The sequence below is a fragment of the Fringilla coelebs genome (genome assembly GCF_963513975.1).
Source record: "Fringilla coelebs genome assembly, chromosome: 3".
Taxonomy (NCBI): Eukaryota; Metazoa; Chordata; class Aves; order Passeriformes; family Fringillidae; genus Fringilla; species Fringilla coelebs.
The window spans coordinates 106,695,351-106,712,014 of record NC_140030.1 but is presented as its reverse complement, the minus strand read 5'-3'; the positions used below and the strand labels follow the sequence as shown (position 1 = coordinate 106,712,014).

General features: G+C 38.6%; 1 protein-coding gene across 1 annotated transcript in view; it reads right to left on the bottom strand.

Annotated features, from left to right (window-relative positions):
• TMEM63A (transmembrane protein 63A) overlaps nucleotides 1-16,664 on the bottom strand; it is a 30,043-nt gene that overhangs the window by 13,009 nt on the left and 370 nt on the right. The window contains exons 2-14 of the mRNA XM_084202246.1: nucleotides 15,758-16,083; nucleotides 14,840-15,036; nucleotides 12,906-12,985; nucleotides 11,359-11,422; nucleotides 10,187-10,224; nucleotides 8,927-9,069; nucleotides 6,429-6,480; nucleotides 5,173-5,281; nucleotides 4,724-4,794; nucleotides 3,939-4,019; nucleotides 3,184-3,307; nucleotides 2,700-2,833; nucleotides 382-519 (exon numbers count right to left, since the gene is read on the bottom strand). Coding sequence (XP_084058372.1) covers nucleotides 382-519; nucleotides 2,700-2,833; nucleotides 3,184-3,307; nucleotides 3,939-4,019; nucleotides 4,724-4,794; nucleotides 5,173-5,281; nucleotides 6,429-6,480; nucleotides 8,927-9,069; nucleotides 10,187-10,224; nucleotides 11,359-11,422; nucleotides 12,906-12,985; nucleotides 14,840-15,025 — 1,220 coding nt within the window. The 5' untranslated portion in view covers nucleotides 15,026-15,036; nucleotides 15,758-16,083. The remainder of the gene's footprint in view (nucleotides 1-381; nucleotides 520-2,699; nucleotides 2,834-3,183; nucleotides 3,308-3,938; nucleotides 4,020-4,723; nucleotides 4,795-5,172; nucleotides 5,282-6,428; nucleotides 6,481-8,926; nucleotides 9,070-10,186; nucleotides 10,225-11,358; nucleotides 11,423-12,905; nucleotides 12,986-14,839; nucleotides 15,037-15,757; nucleotides 16,084-16,664) is intronic.

Sequence of the window (16,664 nt, the reverse complement as noted above, 5' to 3'; positions counted from 1 at the left end):
TCCATTGTTCAATAATACAGAAGTACTAAACAGAAATGGAACAAGAAGAGACAGAGATAGAGGACACAGAGAATTTCTGCAAGGAGAATACCTATCAGAGGCAGAATCTACCAAAAAACTGTGATTTGAAATAAAATTTCAAATTTGCAAACACTGCATCCCTTCCTGCCATATTAAAACAGCAACTGTAGATTTTAAACAAGTAAAGTTCTTAAATGTTATTTGAGATGGTTGCCAAAAGGACTGTGATGATTTGAGCACCAGGCTCAAAAAATAAAGTTTTAGTTTAGGGTTAAAAACCCCACACTCATCCTTGTTTGTCCTGTGCCCATTCTAATTCTACATTATCACCAACAAATGGATCTAAGACAGGAACCTTACCAACAAATATTCTCAGGGTAAGGAGCATATGTAACCTCCCAGCTGGATACACGCAGCTCCCTGCTGTAGGGTGATGGCTGGGGTTCTCCTTTACACTTAATGCTCTGACATTTGCAGGCATTGAAGTCCTTAAGGATGCTGTAAGGAAGAGGAGGAAGATTTTTCCAATTTTTTGCATCAGAAAATATCACTGGGAATAGTGATAAAGGATTTTTTTTTTAAGTTTAACAACCTGTGATCAAGATAGAGCTTAAACAGCGCTGTAACATATGCATTAATGACCATTATTTAAACAGTTGCTACCATAGGCCTGAGATCTGTTTTGAAAAGCAGTTTTGGTTTAAAATGTTTACCAACATGAACAACAGCAATGGATCCTATTAAAAAAAAATTAATAAATCAAAGCCTGAGACCATTGGGAAAAAATAAAAGACAGAGGTTTCTAAACACATCTTTACATAATACAGCTGTTTTCAAATCAAAGTAGACTAATGAAATGAGACTGCAGACTAACCCTTTACACTAGTATCAAAACCAGCCAATTTTGCCTTGAGTATCAATTCTCAGAAGAATTTTTAGCATGCTAGTGTCCTCACAATTCAAAATATTAGCCTCTTTCACCCACTCCTAAAATAATCACAGTGTTTAATTCTATCTTCCAATATTATGAGTTGACTGACACTCAAAATATTTAAAGAAAATTTAAACATGCCCAGAATAAATGCTATCAAAGATCTCTCAAAGAAGAGCAGTAGAAGGGTGAGGAACACATTCAGAAACTATTTTATTACAGTAGCATAGAAACAATATATATTATATTTAGATGGGGTAATTCCAAATCTGTGAACATGCTTTTTTCTCAATTGTGGTCTTTACATAAAGACAGAGAACCACACACACAAACACCAAACTAACAAACACAACCCTCAACCCCCAGACCTTTTCCTTACCAGAATTCAAGCAGTGATGTCAGATTGCCAGCATCTTGCAGCAGCAAGTATTTAAGACAGTTGATTATTCTTTGATAGTTTATTTTTAAAAATACATACAGAGCAAGTTTTAGCCATCATTAAAAAGCTTCTACAACCACCTGAGCCACCAGAACCTCATTTCTGGTGTCCTATTTCTCTCATCCTATTTCAGGGCCCTGCAGAGCAGAACATCCTAAGGGCACCAAGCAACTTTCTAATTTAATGGGAGCCTCAGCTTCACACATAATTTAATCTAATTTCCCAGGGAATGGAGTCCACCACATTAATTCCCAGCTAAACAAACAAAAATATTTTCAGGTCTTGATGATTGAACTCAGAGATGCCTACAGTGCAACTCAGAACACTTGCTCAAGGAAGGACTATCCCATCCAAATTGTACACAACACATCAGTAGCTAGTGAAAGGACTTCAGTGCTTATTTCCTCTTTTATTTTCACATCTCAAAATGTTACTTCATTACAAAATTAAGAGAGGAGGCAGATTTCATCACACAATCACTACTCAATGAAAGAGCAGCAAGCAAAACTTTCTCCAATATACCAAATCCTTGCAAGAAATTCTACAAGCTGGACTTCCTTGAAAAACAGCCTCAAAAATTGTCTTTCTAACATGACTTGAAGGCCAAAAGACTGCAGACAATTTAAACTATAAAGGCTAAGAACAGAAAAAAGCATGATGTGTTATGCTCCAATACAAATACTATTCTGCTTCCCTTTACCCACTTTGTGTTAGCAAAAGATGTTTACAAAATGCCAACAGAGCATGAGAGGCTACACACATTTTCCTCTGCAAATGACTGAATAAAAGCACAAAACTTCTGCTATTAGGTCTAAACATATATCTATAACAACAGATAAGAGATATAGAGAATATGTGTATCTATCACTTGTGGCCAGGTCCCTCACTGAGCCTACCCTGCTGAGATGACTTAACTGGCAGTGTAATTTGTACCCACTCTGATAGTTTGGCAATTGGACCATTTGCACAGGAGGAAATGGAGTTGTCAGTAACTCATATTCAAGAACAAATTAGTCTGGCCTCCTAAAAATCTACCCTGATGGACTGGATCCCACATAGAAGAGAAAGGCTCTTTATCCTATTAAATGTCCCAAGCCTTTTAGTCCCTTAGGTAATTTCTTCATTCAAAGCATAGAGGCTAAAACACATTTATGAGAAAACTTACCAGAAAACAAAGCAGAGCAAATCCACAGAATGGTGAAAAAGAAGAAAGGAAGAACCAATATAAGCAAACAAGGGGCATAAACAAGAGATCAGTTGTACTATTTTAGTAAAAAGAGAGCAAACAAGACAACAGACAAAACTTACTAGGTTGCCATGGATTTCTCTTGAAATGTTACAAAGGCCATTCCTAGTGGGTTATTATGAACAGCTTGTTCCTCTTTTGAATATTCTTCCTCAAGTTCATTTCTAACTTTGGTATAATAATCTACAGCATCCTCCTGTGGGGAAATTGATGGCTGTTAGATGCAATGTACCAGATGGCCAATATCCTCATTAACACACAGCTTACACAAACCATGGTCACCCTTCCTCATGCCACTCCTACAAATTACAAATCATGGCACAAGGCAAAGACAACAGGAAGATTTTCTTGTACTTCAGTTTGTGCACTAAGATTACATTTCAAAAGTTTCAGGGAATTCTTTTTCTATGCAGTACAAGAACATGGCAGATAAGCTATGAATGAACAAAGAATTTTCTGAAGGTCAATGAAACATGACACAAACACTATTTTCTACTCCTCTAATAACCTACTTAGCTATAACTAGAAAAGAACAGAATCTCTTACTCTTTCACATCCTCTCATTTCACAGCAGCAGAATTGACCAAATGGCTTAGGGTTGATTTGGACCCTCTTGCCATACTTCTGATGCAGGTGTTCATAGTAAATCAGGCTTTTTTCTGCCTGTTTTCTGAAAAAAAAAAAAATACATCCATAACATTTTGCAAGAAAACAGTATCAACATCAAGCTTAAAAAGATTATAATCCCTGAGAGGAAAAAATTATGCCAAGGACTGATAGGAAATTAATCAGTCACCAAAGATATTTACAGGCAGTTTATTTTGGTTATCTATATAATTTATTTGCAAATCTGTAATATCATTATACAGTCTACACTTGTAGTGAGGTTCCAGGAAAAATAACTCAGTGTTATTCTTGAGAGCCAAAAAGAAAACACTTGTCTCTCCTCTGATCAGCACCTCTGGCCAAAGAAGCAGGGTTAACAGTTATTCGTTCAATAGTTCAGTTTTTCACTTTGCACTGCCTGTCTATAAGTGACTAAGTACATACATACATAAATAATCAGCAGATCAAAACTTAACTTAGGCAACACACAACATATCACACCAACAAGAGATGGGCTGAGCCCCATAAATCCCTTTAAAACACAGCTGAATCTAACTGAAGTCCAGACCAGAACTTGAAGAACAGAATGCATCTTTAGGATACACCAGGTTAGTACTGCTGGTACATGTTGATTAAGGACTAGCAAAACATGAATGGAATTATGCTAAATTTGTGTGGGTTACAAAAACAAGTACCTTTTTTTGAAAAGGTTAATAAGCTTGGCTACATCATAACACAGCTGGACCTCCAGCACGGTGCAGGTTGGGTAGGCATCCCTGAAAGGAAGCAGCACATGAGAACAATAAGAACGGAAAGCACAGTGAAGAAACTGTTTCAAAGAGCAGCACTAACTGACATCTCATCACTCTTCATTTCTGAATGAGGTGTCAGAGAGCAGAGACTTCCACAGACAGTCATTGGAAGTTACTTAACATGAGATTCACAGCTTTATTCCAAATAAAAGCTGTGTGGGGGCCATGAGGGGAAAGTGTGATATACAGACACTTTCTTAAATTCTGATTTTAAGATCAATTAACTAACTTGATTGAAATATAGTCTTTTCTGAATTTTAAACAGTACAAAATTCAAAAAACTTATCTGCTTGGGCAGGGAAAACTACCAGAAAAAATTTACATCTCCTATTCCTAAACAAAAATGGAAAGAAACTTTTTACAAGGGTATGTAGTGACAGTATAAGGGAGAATTACTTCAAACAAAAAGAAAATAGGTTTAGATTAGATATTAGGAGGAACTTCTTCACTGTGAGGGTAATGAGGCCCTGGAACAGGCTGCTCAGAGAAGCTGTGAAAGCCCCATAGCTGAAAGTGTTCAGGGCCATGTTGGATGGGGCTCTGAGCAGCCTGGTCTAGTGGAAGGTGTCCCTGCCATGGCAGGGAATTGGAACTTGATGCTCTTTAAGGTCCCTTCCAACCCAAACCATTCCATGACTCTAATGTTATCACTCAAGTGTGGAACTTACGTGAAATGGTTTTGCACTATCTCTTCACTTGCATTTTTTGGAAGACCGGTTATGAACAATGTGCACTTAACCTGGGAGAGAAGATGAAAGTTACATTTTGATAAAATACATTACAAAAGAGAAACAATATAAAGAAGGCCAAAACACAGCACAATTAGCTGTGTAGTAGAGTGGGAAAAAAGGTAGGTAATTCTGATTTTGGTGGGAGCTCATCTATTTAAGACTGCACCTTCTACACTGGTAATAGGTTACAGCAAAATTTCAGAAATCCCTCCCCAACCCCCTTATCTCCATCCATTTTCACAATTTACTCAGTAGAGCATTGCTTTCAGTCCATTCCTTCACTTTTATGTCACATTCTAGCATGCAGGAGGCACCTTAGCAATTTGCTTTTTTTAGCATTATCCATTGGCAAATACACTTTTTATCACTCCAATACAGACACTTACTATGTTTTCTTCTTTGTATGTGACATACTTCATGTGATGTCTCATGAAGACAACAGTCAGAATCAGGTAAACAACAGCAAAAACTGTGTGCAGCCAAAGAAGATTATTGCTGTCAGACAAAACAGAAATATGAGAAACAGGAAGAGCCAATTGTCCAGCTGATACAAGCAGCCATCAGAATGATAATCAGATCAAAACCTCTCACTGAACACAAAACAAGGAAAAAGGCAGTTACTGGTAGTCAGTCACACCTATGCAGATGCCTTGGACAGCCAACAGGATTATTTGCTTCTCATAAAATTCTATGGGTCATGGAGCTAAAAAGAAAACTGATACTATATGACATGGACATATTTAGGCAGGGTTTGGCTTTCACTTTCTCATTCAGATGGCCTATATGATATATATGACATATGATGCTATTTGCCAAAATGTTTGTTATTTGCATTATTTACTGTGCTGAGTGCATAACTGAACTCTCCTTGAACACAATCCTTATTCAAATTGAAAACAGCCTCATATAGGGAGTAAATTCTGCTCTTTTGATAGATCCTTCCTCAAAGCTTACAGAAGTTCTGTTCCGTGAACAGCTCTTCAGTTTTGTGAAAAGCATTAGTAATTGCAATTAAACTAAAATACAGGAACCTATTTTACAGATTAAAAAAAACCCAACAAAGTAAAAAAATCCCCATTAGTTATTTGATTTCATAACATGGTTAAACAAAACAGAAATTCTACTACACATAGTGCCAGGGATGGATGTGGATTGATCAAGAATAAATCAGAAGATTTGTGCAGCTTTGTACTTCAACTACTTCACAGACTTTTTAAAAGACATTGAAGTAATTTTAATTGTAATCTCAGATGGGAGAGATATGCACACACATATATCTAATGTAAGGGAATTTAAATAATCCCAGCTGCACATTCCAGAAAAGCTATCAGCTTTACCTTCCTTCTGAAGGATGGTTTCCTTTAATGGGGAAATTTCTGAAAACAATATCACTGGGTGTGCAGTCATTAGCCAGGAGAAACACGTGGTGTAAGAAGTGAGAGCTGAGAGACCAGAAGCCCAGTCTCAGGATTTCTTATCAGCACTGCAAGTGCACAGCCTGAAGCAGACATATCCCAGTTTCAGTTGACAGACAGGGATTAAGTTATTCCAACCCCATGAGCCATGCTGCAATATCAATTCTTGTGTTTAGAGACCATAGCAGGAAACAGACATCAGCATAGAGGGACTCTGCAAGACTCACCTGGTTTGTAAATTTACTATAGTTGTTCTTCCAAAACTATAGGGATCTTTATCTAAGAAGAACAAGAACAAGTAGGAAAATTAACTGGTGCAACAGAAAGTCATCTTTTATTCAATTTTTTAAAGAAGTTGATATATTTCTTTTTAATGCTGAGCAAGTTCATTGATAAAAAATATTTAGAATCATAATCAATGCTGGTTTACTCTGTCCTGTGTTTCAAAGTTGGGAAAGACACCCCTAGATTATACCACATTCAAATCATAAAGAAAAACAGTAGAGTGTTTTGAAAACCTATACATTAGATCTTTGAAGAAATTCTCTTTCTCCCTCCAATCTCTCTTCATGTCCATTAACAATATTGCTTAGGGATTGAACATATTTCCTTCACATTTTTCTTTCATCTTAACTGATTTCTTATCTCAGGCTTTTAAGCCTCATTAATTCAGTGTTGACAAAACAGTGCTGACAACCTTGGTAAGGTCAAAAATGGGTTTACATGACATAATTTCAATAGACTGTCAAGTATTTAAAAAAATTATAATGCAAGTGAGGGAAAATTGAGCAAATGATCGCAAAGGAAAAGGAGTTTAGTATATCTAGAAAGCTAAACAATCCTTCCAGCCCAGACTGTTAAACCACATTGCAAGTGAAGTCATCACAACTGAAAGAACTGCAGATGCACAAAATCAGCTTACAGTGAAGAGAAGGAAGGGGAGAGATACTCAAGCTTTGGTTTCTGCTGTATTTCCTAGACTCACAAAGGTTATGCAGAAAAACAAGCTATATTGTCCTGCTTTAATAAGAAGCTCATTTTAATATAACAAGAGAATTGCCAAGAAAGAGCTCATAAAAGGGAGGTCAAAGATGGAAGTTCCAAAGGTAAACAATACAAAAAGGAAAAGGTACAATGTACCCTATTACAGACAGGAGGTATGTCACAAGGCTCTTAAAAACCATGAACAACGCCTTAAACATGATCTTGAGGAGACTGATACAAAGCCAGGTATGAAATGGGATTGTAAGGGCTCATCATAAAAAAGGGAAGAATGTATAAACAGAGTTTAACAGAGATCTCACTCAAAGAACTCAGGTTTCCCACCAGCAAACTGAATGGCAGACTAGAGAACACTGCAGGTGCCACACTGGAAGACATAATGAGGAGTAGACTGCAAGAAACATGAAATGAACTTTATCTAGTCAGCACTGACAAAGTCTCTGCAAGATTTGTCCAATTTTGAGACAAAAACCAAGACATAAAGGAACAATGGCAGACAGTGTAGCCAAATTAAAACAAAAATTCAAGGCATGGCTGATGATTTTATGATCGGCCAAATGGAAAACACTTCTCATTAAAGACCAAATTAACTGGTTTTTTATGAGAAAGAGGAAAAAGCAGATTAAAAAAATGTTTATCATTTTCAAGCAGCTACAAGGATTTTGTAAAGAAGGAAAAATAATCTATTATCTATAGTGAAAGATAAAAAAATTGATTTAAAAATTGATTGAAGCAAAAGAGGTTCAGACTGGATACTAGAAAAAGATTTCTCAGCTGTGAAAATGTTTTCCATTGACAATCACCACCAATAAAAACCATAATGATCAACCCCAGTTAAGAGGGCATGGGTAAAGTTAATCCTGCCTTGAGCCTTTTTAAGTCTTGTCATCTAAGTCTTGTCTGCAGGAGGTCTGCAATCTTGTTTCTGACAACTGTTTAAAGAGCCCTCTACAATCACACAAGTTTCACATCAGACTGAGGTGGTGTGTTGGGTTTGTCTGGCCAGATTTAGGTAACAGAGCCCCACAAACAGGGATGGATTCTGTAAGAAGCTGCCAGAAGCTTCCCCCATGTCCAAAAGAGCCAATTCCAGCCAGTTCCAGGACAGACCCACTATTTGCTGAGGCCAAGCCAATTAGGAATGATAGTAACACCTCCATGATAACCTATTTCAGAAGGAGAAAAAAGTTTCTGTGCAGATCTAACTGCAGACAGAAAAGAGCAGAGTGAGAATATGTGAGAGGAACAACTCTGCAGACACCAAGGTCAGCGCAGAAGGAAGGGCAGGAGGTGCTTCAGGCACCAGAGCTGAGGTTTCTCTGCAGCCCATGGTGCAGAACCGTGGCAATGCAGAGATCCACCTGCAGCCCATGGAGAAGACCCACGCTGGAGAAGGTGGATGCCTGAGAGGAGGCTGCAATCCTGTGGGAGGCCTGTGCTGGAGGAGGGTCCTGGCAGAGACCTGTGGGCCCATGGAGAGAGGAGCCCATGCTGGAGGGACTTGTGACCCTGTGATGGACTCACACTGTGCATGAAGGACTGCACCCTGTAGAAGAGTGACTTACAGTGCAGCAGTTTGTGAAGATGGCATCCAGCCAGAGTCAACCCACTAGAGTGGTTAAAACAACACTTTACAAACTTAACAAAAAAAAAAATCTGAAGAGTTTTTACTACTATATAAAATAAAGAACTGCTCTAAGAATACAAAATAAGAAATTCTTACCAAGCAGATCACCAGAGAGATTGACAGGCAATATCACACACACAGACAAAATGCTGATGGCAATCAGCAAGCAGATGATGTGACGCTGGAAGGCAAGGTAATGGATGGCATCTTCCCCACACCTCTCATGAATCTCATCATCACTGCATCAGCCAGAAAAGCACATGGTCAGATTACTTAATCTTCTTGGGAGTGGTTTATGAACATACATTAAATCCTCAGTCTACTCAGTGACATCCCCATTCCCATCAATCCCTACTGGCTTTCAAAAGGCTGTGTTCTTTCATGTGTAAATTTGGGTTCCAAAGGTGTGTTTTTCCTCTGCAATGCCACTACACTAAACTTAACACTAGGGAATTTAAGACTGAAACAATAATCTGAAGAGCAAATAGGAATCCAAATTCTCTTGGACTAGAAGAGGACAAAGTCTTTTGCTGTGACTTTATGCCAGTCACAAGCCTAGCTCTCCAAATTTAAGATCAGTGACAGTATCCACTCATCTCCATAAAGGCCCCCTGGGAAGCAAATTACAGCACAATCACCTCACTCTTATGACATCCAGCTAACAGGAGATAGAAAAGGCTTTGGAATCTCACCATCTCTCCACTGTCAGCAGATTAGACCATTAGGAGAACTTAGAAAAGGAAGGAACTGAACTAGCAAAAATGAAGGACAGGCTTAACCCCCACCCCTTTCCTATTTCAATGTATCAAAGCTAGAAGTTGATTTTTAAAGTCATGATCTACTAAGTCCCAAGAAACATAAAGAACACACATCACATGTCTAACATTCAGTTTCCAGGACACATTGGGATGTGTGTCCCTAGTTAGTCAATTCCAGCCCCAACTAAATCACCAGTTCTCCACAGAAACCCTTGCAGGGAAATCCCACTGCCTGCCTGGGGCCCTACTGGCTTCAAACAGGGGAACACTTTGAAGAGTAAAATCCTGGAGTGTAATTATTAGCTCTGAATCAATATAAATGCTATAGATTCACTCAGATTCATACACTGTCCCAAGACTGGGAGGTCTCTGGGCTTCTAGCAGGACAACTATATCCAGAAAAATTGTTCCCATTAGTTGACCTTGTTTTCACTTCCTTTTTTCAACCAATCAGAGGCACCTGTATCAGTGCTTGTATTAAAACTCTATCTACTCAAATGGAAAAATAACCCCCAAAATTTTGGAATGAGGACCCCCTTTCTAAATTAAAAAAGATCAAAGCAAACTACAGCTCACTATTTCTGTTTCATATACTTACTGCATCCGAAAAGCAGCTGTAATCCAAGAACAAAACCCCTATACATAAAATAAAATAAAATTTAAAAAAAAGAAGTTTTTAGAAGTTGACACACAAAAAATAGAGTCTAATCCATTCAATTAAGACAACCACTTAGCTAAAAAGCTGTTAGCTTGTTGCTCAGAAATACAAGGGACTAATACAAGTTAATCAGTTAAATGCTTGTAAAAACCACTGCTGTGATTACATTAAAAGAAAGGCTTCTTATATAGGTTACAAATCCCCCAGTGAAACTGATAGCAGAATTCACATCTCACTGAGCATCCCACCATGGTTCAAAAAAACCCCCTTCTCTCTCAAAAGGGCTCGTCTTTCAAGTGAACATTATCCAACTAAATAGACACATGTTACTCAACAGCTAAAGTTGCTTTAGGGTTTTAAAAAGATGAAGTAAAGTACACAAACAGCAGAGCAATCCTGAACAACCACTACTATGCTTTTGATGCTCACACAAATAATTAATTGCAAGGCTAGATATTAAGTTGATGCATGTATATATAAAATGTTGAAAACTTAGGGTGCCACCACTGGACAACTCTTGCATGGCTCATTCTGAAGTTGCAACACAAATTATAGGGGTGTACCAATTCAACAACTTCAGAAAGACCATGGAGGGAGCCAGTTACTGGCCAAAATATTACCCTCCAATTCAAACCATTTTGATTATTGAGAGTGCATAACATTATTATTAGCCTAACACTTGCATCCAGTTTTCTCAACACTGTGAGGAAAACAATGCACTGTAAAGAACAACTAAGTATTATTTGCAATGTGAACTCAATGTAACTTTTTGAACTGTTATTCCAGAACAAATTATCTACTAGTCTTTTTTTCACTCTTCCCTCCCGCTTTGAAACACTAACATATAGTCCCTCTCTAAATTTAAAAAAAAAAAAACAAAACCAACAACAAACCAGACTTAGAATCAATGACACAAGATACTGGTTTTATGATTTGGCAGTAGTTTGTCAGGAAACAGAGATTATGTTCTATAAAAACACAAATAACAATGCATTATTAATTTTTGCATAGAGATGAACTTCCAGTTTAATGATGTTTTATTGAACTAGATGGAATGGCAAATTCCAGCACATTCCATTCAGAAAGTATTATCAGAACTCTAGAATACTTACCTTATCATATTCAAGATCTTCAGGTACTGATGATGATGTTGACAACCGGTTATATCTTGATTCACTAAAACACATTAATTGATGCATTTAAGTATCTTTAACAACAGATGGTGGAGTTTTACAGAATTATTTCGACTTTAACAGTTCTGACTAAGGGATGTAGTACAAACACACTCCTTCACTTATGAAAGCTGTGGTTTTCACTCTGTAGCACATGCCTGATTATAGTAACTTGTGTATGTCTCCTGTTGAACAGAGAGGACACGTGAGCTCCCGACATGAGAGCACAACTGAACTTGAAAGAAAATAACATTTTATCAGGATATTAAAGCCACAGTGATGTAACAGAATGCAACACAGGTTTGGGAGCCTAGCCAGGATCAGATTTGCAAGCTGCATTCCTGTTTAGATATTCCCCACTACAAGACATCACTTTTCCCTCCACTTTTCTTCCTTTATGGTACAGCCATTACTCCCAATTTTTCGTCACAACTAAATCCCTGCAAAGCCACCTCCTCAGACAAACAGTTCTGTAGCAAGGCTAGAAACATTTAGAAACTCTGTAGCCCTCAAAAGTAGCAGAGTGCCTGTTTTCAGTTTGTTGCTAAAAAGAAATGTTGCAACAGTAATTACCGGAGGACACCTGTTAGAATGGAGCATGTTCCTGGGTGTCTCTGTAATTTTGGCCAGCAGGCTCAGCTCACACTCCAGCAGGACAAAAACACAGGCTCCTGGGTGTCTGACTGCTCCAGCCTGTTGGTCCCATGCCTCCACAGCCCAATACCAGAGCACCTTCATGACTACTGCCTCAGCCAGCTGGATTAAAGCCTTCTCAGTTATTGCCCATTCTATTTTACATCATCTATCTTTCACAACTGTCCACAGATTACACCCAAAACCAGGGTTTGAGTCCTTTCCAGTTGCTCAGTTGTGAATTTACCACAATTTGATTGCACCAGGAAGAGGCTTGCTGTTAAAGTTTCCCCACTTCACACACAGAGAGCTTGGATTTTAAGCATCCCAACACATCATCCTACATTAAAAAAAGAAATCAAATGCACATTTGAAATATTACTACAAATCAGTGAAGAATTTCGGAAACCTGCAAAAGTCAGTTTTTATTTTTGAACCCTTGGGAGATTTTGCGGCACAGGCTGTACAGGGAGCTCTGGGAATACACTGGGCTTGAGCCAAGATAAACAGAATGGTTAATATCCCTCTGTACAGAAGCACAGTGCAAACATCAGTGTGCAGCCTGTCAGCAGACAAGCAGCCTACTTCCTTCCCTCCACTTCCTTAACTCACAGCTGTGGGATGAAATCCATGGCAATGGAAACACAGGACTTACAGCCGAAACCATGGGCAGTAACTCTCTGAGGGGAATGTATTCACACAAAGCAGCGTGAGGGCATTTTTAACAAATGTGCAAATGATTACAAGCATATCTAATTGATATAAATGCACCTAATATAAGCCACATTTACTCTACATTCCTCCCCACTCCCCAAATGATTCAACAAGTCAGTCTGATTACATATCTTTTTTACCTTTCAACTTCTGACACCAGAGCAACACGACCATAGTCCCAGAATCTCTTTCTTATAATGGAAAACAGTAATATTAAAATCTAGAAAATAAAAAAGAAGATATTAAAATATTTCTTTTTCCCATTTCAAAATAATCATTCTTAGGTGTGTAAGAACTGACATAAAATGTTGTCCTAGGTCCTAAATCAATTATCATATCCCAGCCAGCTCAGTGGTGGCCATGCTACAGACCAGCCTGTCTGGGACCAAAGCTACCTATCTCTGATCTCTGCAATGTATTTTTAATCTGCCCCTTGTATTTTCCCTTTTTGAAAGGGACAAAGAAAACAAGAAAAAAGCTCCATCACTGAGTATTTCATAGCTTCATTTCTTTATTTTTTTTTTTTTTCTTTTAAACAAGTTGCTCTACAGAAAGCAATGAAATGACAAGGCCTGTTTTCTATGCATATGTAGCATACACCCTCACTTTCTGGTTTCTCCTCCATCCCATGGAATTTCTTATTCTGAACAACCTGTTTGGCTGGAAAGTGGTGTGAGTGATATAATTTACTGGGATCAAATACTGACTGGCCAGCCAGGATACATGTCTAGATTATCTCTGTGTCAAGGTTACACAGCTCATTTCCACATTTCACAATTAATATAACCTTCTTATGAGAGCATTCCTCCTAACAGGGAGGATTAATTTAGATCTTCCTCTTTCACCTGGTCATTAAACTTGGTGCAAGCAGGAAAGTTCTCTAGATTCTTCACAACTCTGGTTGAAATTGGTTGCAGTATTCTCCAGTTATTAGGCAGGACTGCCAGATAAAAATGGGAAGACAATGAAATATATAAACCTCACTTCCTTTGGAAACCAGCCTAGAAATAACATACCAGAAACCCATCAACTGACAGTTACTAAAAGGATATGCAGTAAAAATATCATGAAAATAAGAACACAGGAGTTGAAAGATAATTTTCAGTACTTGATACTTGAAGAAAAGAGGAGTCTTCTGCATTGCACCCAATTCTCTACCTAACCCTGAGTGCAGAGTTCAACAGCAAGGAACTCAAAAGCAGACTCAGTGCCTTAAAACTGAGCCACAGCTTTAAAAAAAAAAAAAAAAAAAAGGCAAACACTTCAAGTGAATCTTATTAAATGCTGTGCCACTGGTAACACAGAGCTGTAAATACTGTACATCCTCAGAAAATGGATTTATGGTATGACACATCAAATCAACAGCAAAGAATGCCACTATATAACTTTGAGGAATATCCTCTACATTCCTACAGATTGATCAGCTCAGAGCACAGGTACTTTTTTTAAGTTTCTTTACAGCAGATTTCTAGAACTCAGAAGCTGTTATCCTTTTTGTCTATTTTACTGCCACAGACCCTCTTTTCAGGCCAATTTGCAGGTCTGCAGCCCTGTTTCTGGTGATTGAAGGCCACCTAGACCAAGCTTACAAAAATAACCACAAGTTTTAGTGCAGTTTCAGGCCTGTCCTGGAGCCCCCAGATAGCAGCTAATCATATTCCACCTTTTCTCAGGACTGAGCTGGTCAGTACATTATCTCATCTTCATCTACAGCTTCAGAAAATCTAATTTTAAAAAGCTGGTTTTTCATGAAAAAAAACATGAAAAACATGAAAATTTGAGCTGCAACCACAAAGTTTACTGCCCCCACAAACAGAGCCTGTAAAACTGCACTCTCCCTACATCTACACATCCACATACAGTGACACCACCATCCCACCTGTATGCAAACATTTACCAACACCTGAAAAGTGCTTTGATATTCCCAGGATGGCCTCAACTCATTTCTTATTTTGAACATTCTCAGAAGCCAAATTCCAACCCAATAAATAAGATAATTCAGAAAAAAAAAAAAATCTCACTTTTGAGAAGGTCAGAAGTACTTTCAATACGAGAAATAGAAAATTTGGCTTACAAAAAAGAAGGTTACATCAAGCAGCAGGACAGTTGGGATTCCACCAAAAGTTACTCCTTGGAGCACTGTGCTGCCCTGGGCAGTGCTGTAGCAGTAAGTCTCATTTGTTCTGTTGAAAGGATCACTCCTGTTCCCAAAGATGCCTAGATGAGAATGTCCAAAACCCAGAAAATAGAAAGGGTTCATTTTGTCTATTCCTTTAAAAGACCAAAAAAAAAAAAAAAAAAAAAAAAAAAAAGAAAAAGAAAAGGTGAAATCAACTTGTGAAAATCCTGGTTGGTATTTGTGAGATATACTAATATTACAAGCATAAAAAGTGCAATATGCAGGAAGATGCAACCAGACAACTACTTTGGAAAAGAAGGTGTCTTTGACCATCTCTTCCCTTCACATGTGAAATGTTTTGCAATAACTGGCAGGTTCAGCTACCAGCAGTGCCTAGACAAGAATTTCAGACATCTACTGAACCACATTCTCTTACAGAGAATAATGAGGATAACTGCAGAAGATCCTTCTCCAATAAAATTGCCTATAATTTAATCTAGAACATCTAACTACATATTCCAGCCCGGACTGTGATTCCAGGAAACACACAGGGCATTACATATTCCAATAATAGCAGTTTGAAAATTTTGTTCCTAGTTGATGAGCATGTGTGAATGCACCAGCTTGTGAACTTTGTATTTAAATGTCAAAATCTTGAGATCATTAACAAACTCTAATCACTAATTCCACAGAAAAGAACCACTACACAAATACACGTTTCTTTCTCTTCTTGGAATACTGGGTGATTTTCCTTTTTCAAAATAATTCAGCTGGAAGGCCAGCACAGCTGGCCAGTTATTGTATGTTACAAACAAGAAAGAACAAAGAGTATTTCTCAGAGAACAAACATCTACCTCATTTTAGTCAACTGACCTGATCAGATAACGTGGTACCATACAAGAATGCACGAGATTTGGCTATTGATACAAAGTTCTTTTTATCAGTGCAGGCAACTGCTCGTTTATTTTGGGGCTTTCCACTTCAAACATTTCCTTTCTTGGATCTTATTTACTTGCAGATTCCCAAGTGTTGCTTCATGCAGAACACACTTCTGACTGATAAATTCACAGAGAAACCACTCCCCGAAAAAATTCAATCCTTCAAAAGCAAATATTCTAGGTTCTCATCACACAGGTCCAGGGCCACTACTTTCGGGATGTTTTGCCTCTAACAGGAATGCACATGTCTCTGACGAGATGCTGAAAACGAAACAAATAACAAAAAAATACAAATGACTAAATATTCTCCTTTTAAACAGCGGGAAAACAGCGTGGAGAGTACTCCTCCCCAGACAGCATTTGCTAAGTGCTGGGCAGAGCGACACGAGGAAGAAATTTTGTCTCAGCTAATGTGCTTCATCACAGGGGAAAAAAAAAAAAAAAAAGAGAGAGAGAAAAAAAAACTCAACAACGCCCACAGAAGTTGTGCCATGACTCTATCCTTGCTTTCTACGGACTGAAACTTAGTGCTGCCGGAAAAGAAAGCATTTTTGAGGAGCCTTGGGGAATCTTCAGCACAAGCCTGCACGCTAAACTCTAAGCAACACCCCGGAGTTTATCAGACATTGCTTCCAATTCTCGAAAGCTGCTCTTTTTAAACAAGCCGGCTGCCAGGCAGATAAAGGGCAGGGGAAGACCTCCCACGGGTGGGGCTGCGCCGCAGGAGCCCAGGGAGCCCCGGACGGGCTCCAGGAACGGGAGCCGGGTCCCGTGCGGCGCTGGAGCCCCCTGCGCTCCCGGCTCCGGCGGGGACGTGGAGCCGCGGCGGGCGGCACCGGCTT